A 25,852-nucleotide genomic window follows, 5' to 3' on the forward strand; every position below is an offset into this window, starting at 1 on the left:
AAAAGATAGAGCAGCGATGTTCACGGCAACGGAACAGCGTTTGCTATTGGAAACATATGAAGAATTTAAAGATGTCATCACCAAAAAAAGGCAATACAGCGGCAATAAATAAAGCAAGAGAGAAAGGTTGGCAGGAAATTGCTGATCGTCTCAATGCGTAAGTAGCGGTGTAAACTATTTAAAATACTTTATCAACATTGAATGTGTGTCACAATACATTGCAAAGTTTGTGTGTGAATAACAGTAACGTTAATTGCTTTCATGCAGCAGCAACTTAAGTGAAGGAAAAAGAACCTGGCAGCAGGTGAAAATAAAATATAAAAATATAGTTCAGAATGGTAAGTAAATCTAATGGTATGTACATATGTAATCAATGCCAGCTTGAAGTTACAACTATTCAGGTTTTTTTTTTATTTTTATTTTTTAATTGCAGCGACCAAAAAGAAGACTGAGGTTGCTGGCACTGGGGGAGGGCCACCACCAGCCAGCTTCACTCCTGCAGAAGAGCTGGCTTTGGAAATTAATAAAGGGAGGCCCGTTCTTGAGGGAATAGAGGGGGGGACATCATCTAAAATGATATCACGTAGTATAAGGAGTGAGTATATAAAAGGTGTGTGTGTGTTTTATTATCATCATTCCTTCCTGACTAACTGATTTCCTCCTTCCTTAGGCATTGTAAGCCTAAGTACATCATAGCAGTAATGTCACGTAGAGGTACTTGTGCTACTGTAATGATGCATTTTGGTAAAAAAAAAAAAAAATTTCTATCATGTTTGGTTTCATAGTGACAAAAAATGCTGTATGCTTTATGGATCCACCAGACATCATGTTGCCTGTGAGTATGAGACCTTTTAAATCAGTCATGTAAGCTAATGAGTTTAACTGAGTTTAATCAGTGGTCACAGGGAGAAGGCCCATCAGTTGAGGAGGATGAGGAGACTGTGTCTGTATGTTCAAGGAGGCCTGAGGTAGTCACAGGTTCCATGCGATACTGTATTGAATATTAAAAAGTGTACTTGTGTGATAAAATGATCATAATGTGTTTTCAGGATGCTGACACTGTTCTAGAGCCCTCTCAGTCTGGGACCACATGTGACAAAGTGAGTATTAAGAAATGAAAACAATGTGCCAAGAGTATTCAATGAAATAACTTAAATCTATGTTGCTACAGAACCCAGAAAACATAAAAAAAAAATACACAGAAAGCATACACAGAATTGAACCTGAAAATATTCTCACATTTTTGTAATAGCTGTTGGGTAAATACGTGACCACAGTAAAACCACACCTACAGGTATATAATGGAGGTCGATTGTAAATAAAGGTTTGAACTGTGTTAAAAAGCTAGGAGGAAATTAAATACCAACACTTAATTAAACTTCAAAGATGGATTTTAAATTAAATTAATTGTTATAATTAATTGTTGTTGTTGAGTTTTTCATTCTGGTTAGTTATTAGTAAGATCTTGCAACCATTTAATATCAAATAAAAATGTCAAGCATAGGGGCAAAAAACACTTATTATTTTATTATTATTATAATTTTTTAAAAATGTTTTCAGTTATATTACCTGTGTTCACAAAAAAAGCTCAAGAGGTCTGATGTAATCGAGACCCTGACACAAGGCTGAGGATGCAGTTTGACAATGCATTTTGTTTATTAATTAATCATATTCATGTTATGTTTTTAATTCTAAGGTAAAACATATAAGTTTTATTATATTTTTACTTCTTTTTTAAAAAATAATGTAAAAATAATAGTTGTTTTTCAAACAGTGAATCATTTTTGCAATCTTTATAGATAAATTGCAGTTATTTAAATCTTAAAAATAGTCTTAACCTTACCAGACCTTTTTTACATCCCAGTTCACCTGATTTCTCCCTATAGCTAAAATCTATTTTAGCAGTTATGTGTGACTGTCACTTTCATTTTCTTAATGTTGTGAATATTCTTCACTTACAACAATACAAAATATATTTCTTGATGTCAAATACAACACATAAAGTCTTTGAAATACTCAAGGTATCTAAAGGCATTGAAGCAAAGAGCATAAGCGTTAAATGTCTACTTGAATTTCATGAAGCATTTTAAATATCATAACACTTACCTCTAGAAGAAACTGCTGGAAATAAAAGGATGATAATGAAAAGAATTCTGTCCATAATGGCTGCGATTTTCCAAGGATAGTATGCTTTGTGCTGTTCTAATGGCAATAAACAAAGTCTGTACTATATACTGGTATTTATCATGTTATGGGGACCAAATGTCCCCACAAGGATAGTAATACCAGTAAATTTTGACCTTGTGGGGACATTTGTGAGGTCCCCATGAGGAAACAGGCTTATAAATCATGCAGAATGAGTTTTTTTTTTTTTTTTTTAAGAAAGTAAAAGTGTGCCTCCTGTGAGGGCTAGGTTTAGGTGTAGGGTAGGTGTAGGGCGATAGAAAATAGGGTTTGTACAGTATAAAAACCATTACGCCTATGGAATGTCCCCATAAAACATGTAAACACAGCGTGTGTGTGTGTGCGTGTGTGAATGCGTGGGTTAGATGAGTGTTGTTATGTGTTTGTGTTTTGGGGAACTGCACGTTCATTCAGCATTCATTTTAGTCGTCGTAAGAATGTAAGAATCAGTGCACTGTGTCTGTCTGTGTGTATACATACGTGTGTGTGTTTGTGTGTGTGTATACATACACACAAATACATATATACATACATACATACATACAAACATGTGTGACTAGGTAGATAGTGCACTATCTATTCTATCTATCTATGTCTTATGACATAAAGTCAATGCGGAATCAATGTGCAATTTTAAAATACCCTGACCCCCACACAATACAGTCATCTCACCCACTCAGACACACACACACTTCATCCCTCTCATACATATTTACTTTCCTGGCCCCCACACAAAACACTCACATACATATGACATCTTTAATGATAAACACTGATCACAGTACCCATGCGCAGTAAATCAGATGAGTAACCGCATCATAACCGGTTTAATTGTAAATTGGCTGCTGGGCTGTGGGGGAGAATCGGATGAAGCAAAAGATGTCTATTTATTCATCTTTGAGTATCTGGAGGAGCTGGACACATTCATATCAAATTGTCTTGATGAACAAGGCCTCATGCCATGTTCTGTGAATAGTCTTTCAGAGCAAGGAATCTCCCTGTGTGTAGCCTATGTATGTAGGTATGTGTACTGCATAACAAACTGTTTGTCTGATCATTCAACTGTTCATTCAACTGCTCAGACTTATGATATTTGGAACATATATTTTGTTAAACACAAGATTTTTAATGTTTTTTTTTTTTTTTTTTAAAGAAGTCTCTTCTGCCCACCAAGCCTGGATTTATTTGATCCAAAGTATAGCAAAAACAGTAACATTTTTTACTATTTAAAATAACTTTTTCTATTTTAAACAGCTTTCTATATTTCTATTAAAATATAATTAATTCCATTGATTTCAAATATGATGTTTAGCATTACTCCAGTCACATGATCCTTCAGAAATCATTCTATATTCTAATTTGCTGCTCAATATTATTATTGTTATTATTATTACTATTATTGTTAAGTTGAAAATAGCTGAGTAGATTTTTTGTCAGGTTTCTTTGATGAACAGAAAGTTCAGAAGAACAACATTTATCTTAAATGATAGCTTTTGAAACATTATAAATGTCTTTATCATCACTTTTGTTCAATCTAAAGCATCCTTGCAAAATAAAAGTATTACTTTCTATAATCTATTAATTCTGTAATAATGTATATATACACACACACTTACTCCAAGCTTTTGAATGGTATAGTGTATAACAGGGGTGCCCAAACCTGTTCCTGGAGATCGACTTTCCTGCAGAGTTTAGTTCCAACCCTAATCAAACACACCTGTCTGTAACTATCAAGTGCTCCTTGAGATCCTAATTAGCTGGTTCAGGTGTATTTGGTCAGAGTTGGAGCTGAACTCTGCAGGAAAGTCGATCTCCAGGACCAGGGTTGAGCACCCCTGCTGTATAATGTTATAAAAGCCTTGTTTCAGATAAATGCTGATCTTTGGATCTTTCTATTTATCAAGGAATCCAGAAAAAAAATTACTCAACTGCTTTAAATATTGATAACAATCAGAAATGTTTCTTGAGCAGCAAATCAGCATATTAAATGATTTCTGAAGGATCAAGTGACACTGAAGACTGTAACGATGTAATGACACTGAAAATTTTGCTTTGATCACAGAAATATATTACACTTTAAAATATATTCAAATAGAAATCTTACATTTTGTGTTATTTGGGATCAAACAAATGCAGGCTTGGTGAGCAGAAGACTTCTTTAAAAAAAAACAAAAAAAAAAACAATAAAAATCTTACTGTTCAAAAACTATTCTTGTAACATTTTAAATTTATTTTGTAATATAATAAATATAAAATGCCCGAAGAAGTAATGTATGTCTTTTTATTCATCTTTAAGTATGTGGAGGACCTGGACACATTTCATATCAAGTTGTGAAGAATAAGGCCTGAAGGTCAATGTCATGTTACTTATTTAAACTATCAAAGCAATCAACCTCTATTTAGCCTATGTATGTGTAGCCTACTGTATATGGAAAACTGTTGATTCTGCCATTCCAATGTTAACACTTTATAATAAGTGGACAGTTATACAATACCAACTTTTTCAATAATTTTACATACTTTTACAATACCAAAGTCGAACTGTCCCCTTTAAATTTGATACATTTAAAATTTGCCTAAAATCGATCGTAATAAATGTAAATTTACCTGATTACATAAATGAACAAGGTAAGGTTTAAAGGTTTTTATTAACAGTTAGCCTAATGTAGTCAATGCAAGCATATTACAATGGACAATGGCCTATTATTTTATAGAAATCCCCGAAACTACTGTAAGTTGCTTCGCCATACTTCCGGGTTTCCCCAATATAGGGATTGGGGAATCACAAGGTGACTTATTTGATATGGGCGTGACTTTCGACGTCACGTTCGCAGGCAGGCGGGGTTGTATCGGCGACTGGCCTGACGTCACACGTGGATGTGGGCGGGGTTGGATGTCCACCGCAGGCTGCAGTGAGCCCTAGTTGTGGGGACTGTAGGGAGGAGATTTTATACAGGTGATAGAGAGCTTGGACGTGGACTTTTTGGTTTTATTTCAGGCAACAATCAATCAAACTTATTTGTAACATTAAAGGATACAAAATATTTTAAATCAAAGGTATAAAGCTAAAGTGGCATTAGAAGCCGATTGAACAGACTAGACCTAATTCGATTTCGGCTCCATATTTAATTTATCTTAGGATGTTTTGCATTTACTGCTAATCTTTCGTAAATGTTGACCAACTACCCAACTTTCATCATTCTTATTATTCCATTTAATCATATAATCATTTATAACAATCATTATAATCAATTATATATTCATTTTATTGATTCGTTAACTGATTAGTAATTCATATTATAGTTGTTTTTTAAATATTTTTTCCATTGTTGTTTAGTCTTATGACTGTGTAGCTTCAAGGGCTGTTTGGCTTCATGAATAAGACAGAAGGGAATGTTTATGGAAACTCAAGGTTTATGGGATGTTGTTGTGAACCAGTTTGGTATAACAATACTTGTTGAATTTGTGTTCTCCAGACGAAGTCTGAGCATTGAGACATACGCAACTAAGACTATTCAATAAACTCTGCTCCTTTTTATCATCATTACTTTGTCTCCTGCTTCTGCTCTTTTCTGGCTTCCATCGGTCAACTTCATAACTGACAGAAACCTGCTGTTAGTGGGGTTGGGGTAACTACAGCTTGCTGACTAGTTGTTCTGTTACCGGAAAGACTGATATTTTCTGATGGGATCTGGTGTCCGGGGCTGGATCCTAATTGTCTGGCGTGGGGACCAGTCTGATCTAACAGTTGGCATAGTCGGCAGGATGGAATAACACAGTGCTGTTATCTCCATAAGAGCGAAGTCTAGATTATTTCTCGCACGACCAGATGGTGGAATGTCCCAGACCACTGGGCTTCTGACTCCAGGGCCACGAGTGAGGATGGGGACAACTCTCACAGGTGTCTTCCCCTGGCTTAACTACTGCAAGGCAGAGTGAGTGTGTTCTGTTTGACATTTCATGAAAAATTCAGTACGTACTGTGGTGGTTGTCACACTCACACACACACAAGGGGACGGAGGAGATGAGAGATGAGTGGCAATCCAATCCAATAGTTTATTTACAAAAGTCTTAAAAGACAAAGTATAAAGTAATAAGAAATGTTCTTAACTGAATGCTCTTGTAAACAGGAGATGCACAAAAGTCCAAAGGATTAGCCACGCCACACAGTGCGAATGCAAACAGGAAGGATCGTAGAAAACAGCATGTGAACGGTAGACCAGACAATGAGCAAATGATTGAGTGTCCTATTTATAGGGCGTGGCTCAACGAGGAACAGGTTTCTCCAAACCTGTTATTATGAAGAAACAGATTGACCTATGTCTTGGATTAACTGAGGGTGAGTAAATTGTCAGCAAATTTCGTTCTATAGCTTAAATGTGTAGGAAGCAAATTCTGACATCATCAGTTTAACCATGAAAAGCTCTCATGAGAGCCTATGAAAGATAACAGGAAACTGAAAGCAACAACAACAAAAAACTATGATTTTTGTATATTTTTTAGTGTTGTTACCCCTGTTATATTTATTTGATTAAAATGTATAAATGGTGTTTATAATAAAAGTTTTCATTGAATAGTTAGAAATTAGCATGATCATCTAAACTGGCATAATTTGCTGATTATTGCTGCTGAAAATGGTCAGTTATTGTCATGTTTTGGGCTGTACTAATTGGTCGGACTGGGAAAAACATTTGGAGTACTGTAGACTGGCAAAAGGAGAAGAGTGTAAAAAAACAGAGGAACAAAAGGCATTTGTGGTTGGCCAAACTGAACCAGGATTTCTAGGGCAAGAACCCTGACAACATTCATGTTTATTCTTACCATTTCCAGTCAGGTAGGTGAAATATTAGGCTAATATCCTAATTAAACCTGCTCGTACGTATATTGACCACCTATTAACTTCAGTTTGTCAAAATATTGCGCCCTTTCCTGCTTACTAAGTCCTTCTCTATATGATTTCACAGCTTCCACACATTTTTCCGTGGTTTAGACAGCATAAATTAGCAGAACAATGTATTCAGTAGTTCATTAACAGTGCAATCCATTCTGTTGTTTACAACCAAGTATCACCAATATGACCATTCATCCAGACCAAATCGTGACATAATTCTTTCAGCACAGAGACAAGTTTTAGTCATGACTCTCCACTGTATGGTTAAATATCCTGTTTAAAATAAATATTTTTATTGGTTTAAAGATTTTATGGATATTCAAACGCATGAGGTCTTAAAAGAACCAACTGTTGCTGTGCAACCAGGAAATTGTAAGTCATACTACTTACATTATCTGTCAGCAGAAATAGGCACAATGAAAAAGAACCATGTAAAGGTGTTTCGTAACGTATTTTTATTAGTCAAAGTCCTTAGCTGACAGATTTAAAGAAGCAAATAGCAAATGCATTAAACAGACAATAAAAGATAACTTTTAAAAAATAGCAAACTTAAAGCACACTGATTTGTTGATTTGGAGTATTTCTCTTTGTAGGTCTTTAAAAGCAGAATTCACAAAAACTGGTTTGATATTGTTCTTTATTGAAAATTCTTGATTCTTGATTATTAAAATCTTATCTTTTGGAAGCAAAAATAGAAAAAGCAAAACATTTTTCTCCATAATACTGATATTATACGCTACTATATGCTGTAAAATGATTAAATAAAAAATATTTTTATTGTTTAGCTAGTTGTTAATAAAAAAAAAAAATAATAAAAATTAAAAAGTCAAACAACCTTTGCACTAGAAACAGGCCATGACCTTATTTTTCACATTTGTTCTGAAACATTCCACCATGGTTAATACTGGCCAACTACTACAAACCCTGAAGACATCATTTTTAAATTATTGTCACATCTTTTAGGTCTCAACCAGTGAGTTACACAGCATCAATGTAGTAACGGTACAATACAAAATAATGGGGAAGTAACAAATAATTTCTTTTTAGAAAAAAAACCCTTCTTACAGTTAGTCAGAATAACTGAAGATATTTCTCCAGTCATGTTGTTTCACGTAATGACATTCACATAAATGTTATGTTGTTGATAATTCAGACAGATGTTTGGCAATTTCAGCACCGAACATTGATAACAATGTCAATTTAAACAGAAAATACTAAGCTGAAACAAAACTGAACTGAATGTACTGGAGGATGGGACAGTGCAACTAGTTTTAAACAGCCAGACCTTCAGACTAACGGACTGTGTGCATGACATCTGAAGCTGAGACTACAGAGCAACCAACTGATGGCATTTTAGCATAAACATCTGTCACACAAAATTAGATGCCAACATGGAATGCTTTGTTGTCATCCATTGAAACAATGAACAAAACTACTAAAAGGTAAAACAGGTTTATGTACAATAAAGGATAAACATGTTATGTGTTGACTGCAGTGTGTTCTGAAAAAAAGATAAATTGAACAATTATTGTAAAGACAGGCAGAACCTATATTTATTAACAATTAATGTAGTAGGTAGAGGAAAGTACTTACCTGAAAGACTAGTTGTGAAAGTGTCTAAAAACCAAAGAAATTAAAATACAAAAATTAGTTTTCAAATATATAATTCATAAAATATATTATTAATATATTTATTTTTTCCAAATTTGTATTTTTGGTGTGAACTATTTTAAGTTATACTAGGCTCTTTATTTTCTTTCAGTTTGAGCTCTTACCTGCACGTCGTCTTTTCCATGGAATTACAGCAGCTGCAGTTCCAAACACCAACGTTATATATATAATATTAAAATATTGCAATATACTATATTTAATATTTTATTGTTGTCTTAAAAGAAATGCACACCCACAAAAATGAAAATTCCATTGTTTTTCTAAATCTACATATATTTTTACAATTCTTGTCATACCTGCACATCGTTTCTTCACTATAGCAGCTGGAGCTCCAAACACCAACATCAGAGCTGAAACCGTCAGAACTGAAGGAATCACTGATTTAAAAGGTTCCCCATGATCAGACTCTGAAACATCAACCACAGACTGAGATTGACTTTATTTTTATTGTCATTATTTGATTGTTTTCTGTAAACATCATCATTACCCAAAGTAACGTCCAGTTTGTTATCCAGACTGAGGTGTGTGGCAGAGCAGATGTATTTGTGTTTCACTGCACTGAACTCCAGACTCTTCCTCATCTGGTACGTCCCGTCACCATTGGGCAGCAGATCTCCAGTGATCTCATGATCATCTACAGGCTCCCCATCTCTGAACAGGGTCAGGTTGATGTGACGAGGGTAAAATCCTGTTGCCAAACAACTTACATGAAACCCTCCAGAATCTGAGAAGGCTTTTTGACTAAGTCTGACTTGCGGTTTCACTGCAGAAGGAAAGAAGGGCAAAGAAAAATGAGAAATAAGGGAATATTACCTATAAATTTTTAAAATGTGTGGCTATTGATTGTAGATTGCATTATACCTCTTCTGTTTACTTGGGCTTCTCTCTTTTTGAGGTAATTCTTCAGCGTTTTTATGCAGACTGGGTAATATAAATTCTCAAGACGCCCCTTAGATAATTTTAGATTGGGTCTTATTTCTTGTTCCGTGAGATTTGAAAATGACTGATATGTGAAGTTACCATCAAAAAAATTAAGCTCATCAATTTTAGAGCCTCTGTAAGCAGTTTTGCTCATCACTTGTCCAAGTTTGTTGTCACTTTGTTCACAAAGACCCATCACCTGATAAGCTACATGACCTGTTAGGAAATAAATACATTGCTATATCAACATATTTGGCTTCAGAAGCTCAGAAAAGTCTTGCAATAAACTTTGTTTCTGTTTTAGCTGGCCCTCATCAGGGGTCACCACAGCAGAATAAACTGCAAATGTATCTTCATGTATTTACACACATTTCATTCATAAACATTAAACACAACCATGCAGTGATATAAACTATTCATGCAATGTCTGAGCCAATCACTTTAGCCAACTGAACTTACTTTCTGTGTTGACAGGTCTCAGGTGATTTGATCGTTCTGTAAAATGATCAAGCACATAGTTACTTATCTTACTGATGTCATTTGGATCAATGACATCATCTTCATTTGTGTTATTTCCTCTTGAAACATAGATCTTTGTTTCAGAATTATAATATCCTACAGTGATGTCATCCAACATAATTGAAGCACTAAATGCACGTTCTCCTCTAATGTAAGATGCAAGCGCCGTCAAAGTGTGAGAACCTGAAACAACAGACAATCATGTGTTAGTTAGTTCTAGGACATCTCAGTTCTCTAACTGCACTCTGAAGAGGCGAGGAATAAGGAATGGGGAAGCAAATTTGACACTTTTTGTGTTAAGATTTTTAGGTAGACTTTAGGTCTTAGTTAAGACTAGGTAAGTAACAAAGAAAATTATTTAATTGGGGTAATGTTAAAGAAATTTTACATTTATGAATATAATATTTTGGCATTAAAATAAATACATTTCCTATATATTCTATGTTATGTTTACAAAGAGAAAAATAACAATATATCACACATTGTTTTAAAGTCTAAATTGGATTTTGAAGCAAGGAATTCTGACAAGTCAGACCAAAATTCTTTAACAAGGGGGCAGATAATCAATTGACAAACTACAGAAATTACAGTTTCAATCAGCATTACCAAATTTTGATGTATATTAATGTGGTATATATAATGCAATATTTTTTTAATGTAGTTCTTTAACTTTGTTGGGGACACAAAATGTATAAGGTAAGAGTTGTGCTTCTTTTCTAATTAATTTTATCCATTAAAAAATTCTAGAAAAAAAAAAATATTCCCCTCTGAGTAATTATTTTTACTGACCCAAACTACTTTTGTAAATACTAATAATTCTGCTCATATTTTATCTTTTCAAGTAATAAATGACATCTCATTAAGTGAACAAGACAATTAGGTATAGCTTTTACATTGTAAGATATTCCTTATGGACAACAGGGAAATTGTATTTAACCTAAACATGAAATCATTTAAGAATAAACATTCCCTGGTAGAGCTATTCTAGCACATATCACTAAAATAATTAAGAAAAATCGACTTGTTCTTCACTAAAATGCTCTTTTTGTTCCATAGTTGCACTTTGTGCAGGGACAAATTGTGAACAAAACAAAGTTTCCATGCCAAAATTCCTTGCGCTGTGTGTAAGCTATTGCGCAATGAGCTCATATCTGTTGTGCAACTTTCAATTTTTCAAGTATCTTCCTAAATATGAATCTTCCTAAATGTGAATCAACACATAATTAGACCTATAAACTGTAAAACACAAATACATTGACTTAGGAAACGTTTAGGTTATATGATTGTAATCATTTTAATTTAGCCTATGTTTCACATCTGCAGTTTAAATAAGTAGGCTACTGGCAGACACTACAATCTGATTAGCTTCCACGGGAAGGCATGTTTGTTCAAAAGAACTATACAATGCTCTAATAAGAACGAACATTTAAAACAATCAAGTATACAGTGAAATCATACCTGCTAAAATGGAAACTGGAACCAAAAAGAAAAACACAAGCGCACAGAGTGTGTTCATTTTGTTGTTGACAAAACATCTGTAGCCTATAGGCCAATGTAGCTTTGATTATCACAGAGAATTTTGAGAATTAAAGTTCAGAGAAACACAGTAGATTCCTGTGAGATGTGGTGGTCAAATATGAACCGTTAACTTCGGACACGACCCTGTCCCAAATAGGACATTTCATGTGATCTTGCGATGTGGACTTGGCTGCTGCGTAGTAGTGTCCGTTAGATCCACGAGATACATGGTGTTCCGATGTTGAAACCTTTGTGGGAATTTTAATAGTAATCTATTACAATTAACAAAACACATCATGGACACAGCCTTTTAAGTACAAACAAGTAAAACTAAACATCATATTAATTTTAAGTATGCTTATTCCAATGCTTAATCGCAGTTGCTAAAAAAATGTTTATGTATGTAAAATTTTAAATGCATTACAAGTTGGTGAACTGTAAGAATGCATATAGCATATAGCACATAATATACTGTAGATTAGGTGATAGTAAATTAATGTGTTTTATAAAATGTATTAAAATGTTAAAATTTGTTTTCAAAATGTCTTACTTTTGAAAAGCAGGCTGAAGGACATTCATTATATAAATACTTAAAATATATTGCAGTTGGCCTACACATGGGTATAAAGTACTTATATTTTAAACCCACTAAAAGCTGAATGATTTTGCTATTTTCTTACACAAAGTACACATGAAATATACTTTGAGTAAGAGTGAAATAAGTATATTTTCTGTAAATACACAACTTCAATTAAAGTATGCTTTACGTTAAGTATACTTCTTAAAAACGTAATATATTTATTACCAAAGTAATTCTAGTATACTTTTTAGAAATATATTAAAATGCAATTCAATATATTTTAATGCACTTCAAATAAGTATGTTGGGAATACAAATGTGCTATAAACATACTACTTGAATTTCAAGTATATTTTGTAATACATTAAATACTACGTCTTTTTCACATGGGAACCCTTGCATTTGGGTAGAGTTATAAAGTCACATTGCAATTCACGAAATGGCCCTGAGGGTGCAGGTGTTCTGCTTGCAACTGATGGAATTGGGGGTGCCAAATTGTGTTTTTGACAAGTCACGCATCCGTGAACCACTTTTTCTGCATGTTTTCTAAAAACCTTTGCCCACCAAATTGTGTTAAAATGTGAATACATTTGAAAAATGCCTAAGTGTCCGACGCTGTGTATCTGTGTGGCCAAATAAGGAATCAAGGCTTTTGGAGCTACGATTCGCTGTTGAAATCTCCAAATTTTGTCATCTGCCAATTTGCAACCATTTTCAATCCAGTCCCATTTGTCCTCTCGAAGCATTTGATCCTGCATCTCGGCTTTGTCTTTCAGCTGTGAGTAGTGCGTCCCACGCAGATGACATGTTTGAGCAGTATGAGTTTCTGCTGTTCTTGCGGCGACAACTGCAACCTGCCCTGCGTTCCCCTTTGTCCACAAAAGATGAACCATCAGTGTATAGAATCAAATCAGGATTTTGAAGTGGCAAATTATCTAAGTGCTCATCCACACTTAACATTTGTACAATCTCTACACAGTCATGGCTGTTGGGAATTGTTTCAGATGGAGCAAGCAATGTAGCTGGATTTGATGGAGTGGCTTTTTCAATAGTTATGTTTGGCATTTCTAGTGCAGTGGACCATTTGATCCATCTAGGAAGTGTTACACGAGCAGCTCTCCATAGTGATAACCTTGCATGCACAGAGTGTGGGCATCGAATGGTTATCTTTTGGTCAAGCACTACGGGTGTTGCGCATTGCAAGGCCAAATAGACTGCCTGAACTGCTCGTAAACACGGCCCCCAGCCTTGTGAGACGGCATCAAGTTGCTGTGAATAATACCCTACAGGTTTATTTTGATCCCCCCATTCTTGGGTTAGAACAGATGTCATGTAATCTTTTTGTTCATTCACATGCAGTGCAAAAGATTTTCTGTGATCGGGCATTCTGAGTGCTGGCGCTTCACATAAGGCATGTTTCAATTCCTCCAAAGCCATTTTAGCTTCAGTAATCCAGTTAACTGGGTCTTGGGCCCATGGATTTCCTTTTAACAAATTGTTGAAGGGTTGTGATTTTACTGCATACCCTTCAATCCAACCACGACTGTAATTGCATAGGCCCAAAAAGGATCTCAGCTCTCGAATGGTTTGAGGAATTGGATGTGTTTTAACCCTGAGATATATTCTGACCCAAATAGATTACTTCTGTCTGACACAGTTGAGCTTTTTTCAGGTTTGCTCTTTGACCTTTGCTGTACAGGAAATCAAGCAGACCTCCCTCTCATGTTCAGTCTTAATTACTGAACAAATCAAAACACCAACAACATACTGAATGATAACTGATGTTGAATCAAAATCTTTCAAATGTCTTTGCAAAGACTGGTGACTGGAGGCCCTGTGGCAATCTTGTGAAGGTGTATTGTTGACCTTTAATTGTAAATGGGAACCATGATTGGATTTCTTTCACAACTGGCACAGACCAAAATCCATTAGCCATATCAACTACTGAAAACCATTTATGTTCTGGTTTAATCAGTCTGAAAATTGTTGATGCGTCAGCCACAAGAGAGCTAATCTTGTCAATATACTGATTTGCCACTCTATAATCAACTGTGAGTCTTCACAATCCATCTGGTTTTCTTACTGGCCGTACAGGGCTGTTACTGGGACTGTTGATCTTAATAACAATACCTCCCTCCTCTAACTGCTCAACCACTGGCATTGTGTGTCGATGCAACTTAGGAGAGATAAAGACCAGCAAGTAAGGTAAAATATATATATATATATATATATATATATATATATATATACGTTTGTCTGAGTGTTTGTCAGATTTTTGCACACCATTTAACCTAGTAATTTTTACCTGTCAACATGGCGGTTACAAACTTTACTATAGTAAACTGCGCTGTTCGAACGGCGTTTGTCAGCTTGTTAAATTAGGTCACTGAATTAAAATAATTTTCAACGAGCAACGCTTGTCTTATATTAACATTAGGTTAACTAATGTGAAATTTTGTTCAGGTGTTAGTATAATGTTGGCCAGTAGCCTATTGAGAAAAAAAAATCGTATGTTAGCTATGTTAGACAAGTTATATGGCTAACTGTTAGCTGCCTTTCTAGTTTTAGAATTAGTTTGTTATAATTGTTAATGGAATTTAAGATTTACTGCATTTTTTGTGTTTGTGTTTTAAAGGCAACTGCAGTGAAGCATCAAGAAAGACATGAGCATGACAGCCACTCTGAGACTGATAAGAGAACAACTATGGTTTGGAGATGTTTGTGTATTCTATGTGGGGTTTGCCTTTTAAAAGTGTGCCATTTCTTCTACTTGTTTTTCAGAGAAGATGTTTCTGTCACTAACAAAGTGGATGGTGAGCAGAGGTGGTGGCCACATTTTGGAGCAGACCTGGGTTTTGCAGATGGCTGTGTATTCTTTGGCTGCATGTCTTTTTCTCCATTATGTTTCTGTTGCCTATAGATTATTTGTGAGGATACAACATAATGCACTGCAAAACATCCTAAGACAGTGGAAATGGTGAAGATGCACTGTTCCAGCAGTTTAAGACTGCATTTTTAAGTGTTATACATGCATTTTTTTAAATAAAGTATTTGATATTTTGTAATTATTGTGTTTGTTTTAATTGAATGTCAATAGTACCTATGTAAGGTAAAAATAAATTAAATTTAAATGAATTTAATATAAAATTATAAAATCTACTGAAATCTATATTAAAATGAATGAATTACAGTATTATACTGTTAAATTTGACCTTTTTAATAGTATTTGGCTGTAAAACAGCTACAGTTTGCAACTGTAAATGAAATACGGTTTGCTACTGTAAAATCTAATTAAATTAAAAACCCTTTGAAATGTCTAACAGTGTAACCCACAATCAGTTTTGTTCTTTGTGGCTATCTAGCTTCCTGAAGGAGGGGAAGGTGAAGGAGGAAAAGGGAGAAAGGCTTCAAATCTTTGACTTTGTGGTTTCTTTTTAGTTTTGCAATCTTTTGCCCAGTGACCAACAGGCATCTGACTTTAAAATTTGATTTGCCCTGAACATTCAGATGTTCACCACCTAAAGATTCACCAAGAGCTACTTTCAAACTTTTCCTGTCTGCTGATAAGAGATTGACTGAGACTATGCTGAACCCATCTCTGACTGACGGAGAAAAAAAATCTCATTCAGAGCTTCCAACTGAGCTAAAGCCGATCTTGGGTCTTTTCTGACATTTCCTACCTCCTTTGACCACTCATGCACTTCTTTAAAAGTTAGGGGCGTATATTTGTACAGCACAACATCTGAATCTGACCTCACAATCCATTAACACACTCCCTTACCTCAGTTGGTTTTTACCCTTCTTGATGTCATCAGGCTCCCACTGACCGTCCCTTATATTTCGCAACTATTTCTTGTTCTGCTTCTTCAATTTTACAGTGCTCTTTGAGTTGTTCTGGTAGCATTTCAAATTTTATCATCTAGCTTAACATCTGACTCCTCCATAACTGAAGAAATTATATAATCTGAACCAGTAGCCATGCTACCCCCACAGTACATACTGAATTTTCATGAAATGTCAAAACAGAACACACTCACTCTGCTTTGCAGTAGTTAAGCCAGGAGAAGATACCTGTGAGAGTTGTCCTCGTCCTCACTCGTGGCCCAGAGGCAGAAGTCCAGTGGTCTGAGACATTCCACCGTCTGGTCGTGCAAGGAAAAACCCTGACTCCGCTCTTATGGAGATAACAGCTCTGTGTTACTCCATCCTGCCGACTACGAACTTGTTAGATCAAGTTCCAGTAACAGAACAACTAGTCAGCAGAGCTGTCGATACCCAAACCCTGTTAACAGCAAGTCTTGTTTGGTATTAATAAATACTCAAAATGAGTGTTAAACAGTCTCCTGTCAGTCAAGAAGTTAACCGATGGAAGCCAGTCCATATTCACCACTGTTATTAGACATGATGTGAAGTATTCACAAAATAAAACACTTGATGATAGGCCATCATTTGTACATTTTGGGGGGGGGATACAAATTTTGAAAGCAGGTTGAAAATACGGTCTGAAAAATATGTATCCCACTATAACTTTTGCCAGGTAAGAAGAAACTTGTCCATATTCACCACTGTTATTAGACATGATGTGAATTATTCACAAAATAAAACACTTGATGATAGGCCATCATTTGTACATTTTGGAGGGGGGGATACTTTTTAAAGAAGGTTGAAAATATGGTCTGAAAATGAAAATATGTATCCCACTATAACTTTTGCCAGGTAAGAAGAAACTTGTCCATATTCACCACTGTTATTAGACATGATGTGAATTATTCAAAAAAAAAAACTTGATGATAGGCCATCATTTGTACATTTTGGAGGGGGGGGATACTTTTGAAAGTAGGTTGAAAATATGGTTTCTAGGAAAAAATATGGTCCTGAAAAAAAAATATGTATCCCACTATAACTTTTGCCAGGTAAGAAGAAACTTGTCCATATTCACCACTGTTATTAGACATGATGTGAAGTATTCACAAAATAAAACACTTGATGATAGGCCATCATTTGTACATTTTGGAGGGGGGACACTTTTTATAGCAGGTCGAAAATATGGTCTGAAAAAAAATATGTATCCCACTATAACTTTTGCCAGGTAAGAAGAAACTTGTCCATATTCACCACTGTTATTAGACATGATGTGAAGTATTCACAAAATAAAACACTTGATGATAGGCCATCATTAGTACATTTTGGAGGGGTACACTTTTTGGAGCAGGGGATAAAAATTTGAAAGTAGGTTGAAAATATGGTCTGAAAAAATATGTATCCCACTATAACTTTTGCCTGGTAAAAAAGAAACTTTCCCATATTCACCACTGTTAGACATGATGTGAAAGTATTCACAAAATAAAACACTTGATGATAGGCCATCATTTGTACATTTTGGAGGGGGGAATATTTTGAAGTAGGTTGAAAATATGGTCTGAAAAAAATATGTATCCCACTATAACTTTTTGCCAGGTAAGACAAACTTGTCCATATTCACCACTGTTATTAGACATGATGTGAAGTATTCACAAAATAAAACACTTGATGATAGGCCATCATTGAATATTATTTGTACATTTTGAAGGGGGGATACTTTGAAAGTAGGTTGAAAATATGGTCTGAAAAAAATGTATCCCACTATAACTTTTGCCAGGTAAGAACAAACCTTGTCCATATTCACCACTGTTATTAGACATGATGTGAAGTATTCACAAAATAAAACACTTGATGATAGGCCATCATTTGTACATTTTGGAGGGGGAACTTTTGAAAGTAGGTTGAAAATACATTTTGAAAGTAGGTTGAAAATATGGTCTGAAAAAATATGTATCCCACTATAACTTTTGCCAGGTAAGAAGAAACTTGTCCATATTCACCACTGTTATTAGACATGATGTGAAGTATTCACAAAATAAAACACTTGATGATAGGCCATCATTTGTACATTTTTGGGGGGGATACTTTTGAAAGTAGGTTGAAAATATGGTCTGAAAAAATATGTATCCCACTATAACTTTTGCCAGGTAAGAAGAAACTTGTCCATATTCACCACTGTTATTAGACATGATGTGAAGTATTCACAAAATAAAACACTTGATGATAGGCCATCATTTGTACATTTTGGAGGGGGGGAATACCTTTGAAAGTAGGTTGAAAATATGGTCTGAAAAAAAATGTATCCCAATAAAAATATTAAACTTAACTTTTGATAAAGTAAGAAAACTTGTCCATATTCACCACTGTTATTAGACATGATGTGAATTATTCACAAAATAAAACACTTGATGATAGGCCATCATTTGTACATTTTGGAGGGGGGGGGAATACTTTTGAAAGTAGGTTGAAAATATGGTCTGAAAAAATATGTATCCCACTATAACTTTTGCCAGGTAAGAAAAACTTTTCCATATTCACCACTGTTATTAGACATGATTTGAAGTATTCACAAAATAAAACACTTGATGATTGATGATTTGCCATCATTTTACATTTTGGATATTTTTAAAAACTTTGAAAGTAGTTTGAAAAAAATATGGTCTGAAAAATATGTATCCCACTATAACTTTTGCCAGGTAAGAAGAAACTTGTCCATATTCACCACTGTTATTAGACATGAAGAAGTATTCACAAAATAAAACATTTGATGATAGGCCATCATTGTACAACATTTTGCAATTTTTAAATTGAAAAAGGTAAAAAAAAATATGTATCCCACTATTAATTTAAAACAAAAAATGGAAAAAAAAGAATTCATTCCATATTCACCATTATTATTTTTATTTTGAATTATTCAAATTAAAACATTTGATGATAGGCCAACAAAAAAAAATATGAAAAAAAAAGCAAATTTTAATAAAATCAGTTTCAAAATTAAAATTATGCATTCACATAATAAGAACAAACTTGTAAATATTCACCACATTTGATTAACACATAAAAATTCACAAAATAAAAAAAAACCATTGATGATGAAAAATAAAAACATTTTACAAAAAAAAACACAAAAAAATAAAAAACAAAATGAAAGTTTTAAAAATTTTTTAACAAAATTGAAAATCAAAATTTAAAATTTAACATTTTGAAAAGATTTAAAGTTATACAAAAAAAATTTTAAATAGCCACATTTGTACATTTTCTAAAAAAACTTTGAAACAAAACTTTTGGTCAAAAAAAAACTTACTCCATTTTCACCATGTTATTAGACATTTGTGAATTATTCACAAAAAAACAAAAAAATTTCAAAAAAAAATAAAACAAAAATATTTCATTTACATTTTACATTTTACAGGGAAAGGGGAAAAAAAAAAAAAAGGTTGAAAATACAAAAAAAAAAAATACATATCCCACTATAACTTTTGCCAGGTAAGAAGAAACTTGTCCATATTCACCACTGTTATTAGACATGAATGAAGTATTCACAAAAAATAAAACACTTGATGATAGGCCATCATTTGTATTTTGGGAGGGGGATACTTTTGAAGCAGGTTGAAAATATTTGAAAAAAAAGTTGAAAATATGGTCTGAAAAAAAATATGTATCCCACTATAACTTTTGCCTGGTAACAAGAAAACTTGTCCATATTCACCACTGTTATTAGACATGATGTGAAGTATTCACAAAATAAAACACTTGATGATAGGCCATCATTTGTACATTTTGGAGGGGGGATACTTTTGAAAGTAGGTTGAAAATATGGTCTGAAAAATGAAAAATCTGAATAACTTCCCATAATATAACTTTTGCCTGGTAAAATTGAAACTTGTCCATATTCACCACTGTTATTAGACATGATGAATGAATTATTCAAAAATAAAACACTTGATGATAGGCCATCATTTTTACATTTTACATTTTTTTGGGGGGGAATATGGTTTTGAAAGTAGGTTGAAAATATGGTCTGAAAAAATATGTATCCCACTATAACTTTTGCCTGGTAAGAAGAAACTTGTCCATATTCACCACTGTTATTAGACATGATGTGAATTATTCAAAATAAAAAACACTTGATGATAGGCCATCATTTGTACATTTTGGGGGGGGATAATTTTTGAAAGTAGGTTGAAAATATGGTCTGAAAAATATGTATCCCACTATAACTTTTGCCAGGTAAGAAGAAACTTGTCCATATTCACCACTGTTATTAGACATGATGTGAAGTATTCACAAAATAAAACACTTGATGATAGGCCATCATTTGTACATTTTGGAGGGGGGACACTTTTTTTGAAGCAGGTTGAAAATACGGTCTGAAAAAATATGTATCCCACTATAACTTTTGCCAGGTAAGAAGAAACTTGTCCATATTCACCACTGTTATTAGACATGATGTGAAGTATTCACAAAATAAAACACTTGATGATAGGCCCATCATTTGTACATTTTCAGGGGGAAAAAATTTTTGAGGTAGCCAGTTCATAAAAAAATTTGAAAAAAAATAAAACTTAAAGTAGGTTGAAAATATGGTCTGAAAAAATTTGTCCATATAACTTTTGCCAGGTAAGAAGAAACTTGTCCATATTCACCACTGTTATTAGACATGAAATGAAGTATTCACAAAATAAAACATGATAGGCCATCATTTGTACATTTTGGAGGGGGGAATACTTTTGAAAGTAGGTTGAAAATATGGTCTGAAAAAATATGTATCCCACTATAACTTTTGCCAGGTAAGAAGAAACTTGTCCATATTCACCACTGTTATTAGACATGATGTGAAGTATTCACAAAATAAAACACTTGATGATAGGCCATCATTTGTACATTTTGAGGGGGATTTTTTTGAAAGTAGGTTGAAAATATGGTCTGAAAAGATATGTATCCCACTATAAAAAAAGAAGAAACTTGTCCATATTCACCACTGTTATTAGACATGATGTGAAGTATTCACAAAAAAAAACTGATGATTAGCCATCATTTGTACATTTTATAGGGGGATACAAAAGTTGAAAGTAGGTTGAAAAAAAGTCTGAAACCATATGTATCCCCACTATAATTTTTGCCTGGTAAGAAGAAACTTGTCCATATTCACCACTGTTATTAGACATGATTTGTTGTATTTACAAAAAAAAATATTTGATGATAGGCCATCATTTGTACATTTTGGAGGGGGGACACTTTTTTTTTTGAAAGATAGGTTGAAAATATGGTCTGAAAACATGTATCCCACTATAACTTTTGCCAGGTAAGAAGAAACTTGTCAATATTCACCACTGTTATTAGACATGATGTGAAGTATTCACAAAATAAAACACTTGATAGGCCATCATTTGCCATCATTTGTACATTTTGGAGGGGGAAAAATACGGTTTGAAAGTAGGTTGAAAATATGGTCTGAAAAAATATGTATCCCACTATAACTTTTGCCAGGTAAGAAGAAACTTGTCCATATTCACCACTGTTATTAGACATGATGTGAAGTATTCACAAAATAAAACACTTGATGATAGGCCATCATTTTGTACATTTTGGAGGGGGGGGAACTTTTTAGTAGGTTGAAAAGGTTGAAAATCTCTTTGAAAATGATCCCATGTATCCCACTATAACTTTTGCCAGGTAAGAAGAAACTTGTCCATATTCACCACTGTTATTAGACATGATGTGAAGTATTCACAAAATAAAACACTTGATGATAGGCCATCATTTGTACATTTTTTGGAGGGGGACATTTTTAATTTAGGAGAAAAAATACTTTTGAAAGTAGGTTGAAAATGGTCTGAAAAAATATGTATCCCACTATAACTTTTGCCAGGTAAGAAGAAACTTGTCCATATTCACCACTGTTATTAGACATGATGTGAAGTATTCACAAAATAAAACACTTGATGATAGGCCATCATCATTTACATTTTTTGGACAGGAAAGGTTGAAAATTTTTGAAAGTAGGTTGAAAATATGGTCTGAAAAAAAATATGTATCCCACTATAACTTTTGCCAGGTAAGAAGAAACTTGTCCATATTCACCACTGTTATTAGACATGATGTGAATTATTCACAAAATAAAACACTTGATGATAGGCCATCATTTGTACATTTTGGAAGGGGGATACTTTTGAAAAGTTTTTGAAATAAGGTCTGAAAGAAAATGTATCCCACTATAACTTTTGAATGAATAAAGTCTATATTAGCAACAAAAATTTATTTGTATATAACATTTTTTACATTTTTTACAAGAAGAAAGTTGTCCATATTCACCACTGTTATTAGACACAATGAAGTATTCACAAAATAAAACAGTTGATGATAGGCCATCATTTGTACATTTTGGAAGGGGGATACAAATTTTTGTAGGTTGAAAATACGGTCTGAAAAATATGTATCCCACTATAACTTTTGCCTGGTAAGAAGAAACTTGTCCATATTCACCACTGTTAACAGACATGATGTGAATTAATCAGAAAATAAAACACTTGATGATAGGCCATCATTTGTACATTTTCCAAACATCAATACTTTTGATTTTAGGTTGAAAATACAGTCTGAAAAAATATGTATCCCACTTAACTTTTGCCTGTAAGAAAAAAACTTGTCCATATTCACCACTGTTTTAGACATGATATGATTTTGAACAAATACAAAATAAATTATTTGATATAGGCCATCATTTCTACATTTTGGAGTGGGGACACTTTTGAAAGTAGATTGAAAACATGGTCTGAAACCATGTATATCACTATAATTTTGCCATCATTTTACATTTACAGGTAAGGAACAAAAACTTTTCCATTCACCAAAAAAATTAGACATGAAAAAAAAATTAAACAAATAATTTATTGATGATAGGCCATCATTTGTATTTGAGGGAGGGGGGATTTTTTTGAAAGAATTAAAACAAAATATGGTTTGAAAATTTTGGTTAAAAAAATATTGTCAGAAAAAAAATGAAATCCCACTATAACTATTTTGCCTGGTAACAAGAAACTTGTCCATATTCACCACTGTTATTAGACATGATGTGAAGTATTCACAAAAAAAATATTTTGATGATAGGCCATCATTTGTACATTTTGGAGGGGGACACTTTTGAAAGTAGGTTGAAAATATGGTCTGAAAAAAAAAACATAACTTTTGCCTGGTATAGGAAACTTGTCCATACCACTGTTATTAGACATGATGTGAATTATTCACAAAATAAAACACTTGATGATATAGGCCATTTGTACATTTTGGAAGGGGAAATACTTTTGAAAGTAGGTTTGAAAAAACGGTCTGAAAAATAAATATCCCACTATAATTTTTTGCCAGGTAAGAACTGGAAACTTGTCCATATTCACCACTGTTATTAGACATGATGAAGTATTCATTATTCAAAAAATAAAACACTTGATGATAGGCCATCATTTGTACATTTTGGAGGGGGACATATTTTAAAGCAGGTGAAAAAATATGGTCTGAAAAAAAAAAAATATGTCCACAGTATAACTTCCCACTAATAACTTCTGATATGAATATAGTCACAAGTTGGAGCTGTTGTTGCAGCTGGAACCGGGAGACATAATAAATACAGCGCATTGCTTGAGATGGATGTTGTGTTTTCTTAGTAAATGTTTCATTATATTACTAGTGTTGCCACCCTTTGTTCACTATTACAATACTGCACATATTGCATCTGACAGGTAAGTGTCAAACTTGTCCATATTCACCACTGTTATTAGACATGATGTGAGCCAAAAAACAAAATAAAGTATTGATGAACAGTATCATTTGTCATTTGAAGCTCATCAGTTTGAAAGTAGGTTGAAAATATGGTCTGAAAGAATATGTATCCCACTATAACTTTGCCAGGTAAGAAAAAACTTGTCCATATTCACCACTGTTATTAGACATGATGTGAATTATTCACAAAGAAAACACTTGATAGGCCATCATTTGTACATTTAGGAGGGGGATACAAAAAAAGTAGGTTGAAAATATGGTCTAAAAAGATATGTATCCCACTGTAACTTTTGCCAGGTGACAACAAACTTGTCCATATTCACCACTGTTATTAGAAATGATGTTAAGTATTCACAAAATAAAATATCTGATGATAGGCCATCATTTGTACATTTTGGAGTGCCAAATTCTTTTGACAGTGCAGAAAAAAAATGCTGTTGCCGCATCACAAGAGCAAGAATAAAGTCCTGGTAAACAAACTGGTAAGAAGAAACTTGTTCACATATTCACCACTGTTATTAGACATGATGCAAAATTACATCACAAAATAAAACAGGTTTAAAGTCCCATCACACACATTTTACATTTCACACTGCAGGATACAGTTTGGCAGCATTGCAAACAAGAGCAAGATTAGTATCTGTCAAGACAAATCCTGAAAAAAAATTTTTTTTTTATTCACCACTATTTTTGCGCATGATGCATCAAGTGAGCAAGAGCTAAAGTCTTCCCACAAATGCCAAAACATTCATTTGTACAAAGTTGCTGCCGCATCACAAGAGCAAGACGCAGTCAAAAACAGCAACAATTAAAGTCTGCAACACAGTTGCTGAACCGCATCACAAGAAATGTGTTCAACATTGCATTAAAACACTCATGACGCCAAATTGAAGCAAAAGAAAGCAGGATTGTAAAGTCTGTCCACAGAATTTGCCAAATTCTGTTCACACTGCAGACTACAGTTGCTGCGCCGCAAAAAAACAACAGTAAAAACAAGTCAAATCCCCATGAACCAAATAAAAATGTTCAAATGCAGACGCATTTGTATTTTGCGCGCATCACAATATTAAATAAAGTCTGTCTACAGACATGTGCTGCAAAATTCTGTTCACACTGCAGACAGGTTCAGTTGCTGCGCCGCATCACAAAGCAAGAAATAAAGATGTCCCCACTATTGCCAAGCATGGCACAAAACATGACATTACACAGTGCTGCCGCATCACATCAGCAAGAGGTAAAAAAATAATCAATTCTGTTCACACTGCAGACGCTACAGTTGCTGCGCCGCATCACAAGAGCAAGAGCTAAAGTCTGTCCCCACCGTGCCAAATTCTGTTCACACTGCAGACGCTACAGTTGCTGCGCCGCATCACAAGAGCAAGAGCTAAAGTCTGTCCACAAAGTGCCAAATTTCACACTGCAGACGCTACAGTTGCTGCGCCGCATCACAAGCAAGAGCTAAAGTCTGTCACACCGTTTTTTGTTCACAGTTTGCACCTGCATCACAAGAGCTGTGTTAAAGTCTGTTCAAAAGCAAGAGCAACATTTTACGTGCGCACTAAGTTAGCAAGTGCATAAGTTGCATCACAAAACAACTAAGTAAAACAACTAAACTACAACAACTAGTTGCTGCGCCGCATCACAAGAGCAAAGTTCAACATTTACCTCAGTTTTTACAAATCCTGTCATTGCTGCGCCGCAGCAACAAGATGCTAAGTTACAAACATAATAAGCAGAAAAGTATTAAATGTTTAAAAATATAACACTACAGCATAAAAACTGAAACAACATTAAATGTGTAAAAACTACAAATCAAGCCATTTTTGCTTACCTTTTCCTCAGTGTACAGTGGTACAACAGTTCCACGATGAAATGATCACAAGAAAAGAGCTAAAGTCTGTTAAAGTCTGTCCCCATCATGCCAAAGTCGTA

General features: G+C 34.1%; 1 protein-coding gene across 1 annotated transcript; it reads right to left on the bottom strand.

Moving 5' to 3' along the window:
- Window positions 1-8,032: 8,032 nt before the first annotated feature.
- LOC127160092 (T-cell surface glycoprotein CD1a) lies at window positions 8,033-11,936 on the bottom strand. The gene is made up of 8 exons (XM_051102750.1): window positions 11,645-11,936; window positions 10,127-10,369; window positions 9,608-9,883; window positions 9,234-9,509; window positions 9,043-9,153; window positions 8,851-8,883; window positions 8,669-8,692; window positions 8,033-8,576 (listed from the first exon to the last, which is right to left on the bottom strand). The coding sequence occupies exons 1-8, from the start codon at window positions 11,700-11,702 to the stop codon at window positions 8,554-8,556; spliced, it is 1,044 nt and encodes a 347-aa protein (XP_050958707.1). The 5' UTR covers window positions 11,703-11,936; the 3' UTR covers window positions 8,033-8,553.
- Window positions 11,937-25,852: the final 13,916 nt, after the last annotated feature.

Source organism: Labeo rohita, unplaced genomic scaffold (assembly GCF_022985175.1).
Source record: "Labeo rohita strain BAU-BD-2019 unplaced genomic scaffold, IGBB_LRoh.1.0 scaffold_287, whole genome shotgun sequence".
Classification (NCBI taxonomy): Eukaryota; Metazoa; Chordata; class Actinopteri; order Cypriniformes; family Cyprinidae; genus Labeo; species Labeo rohita.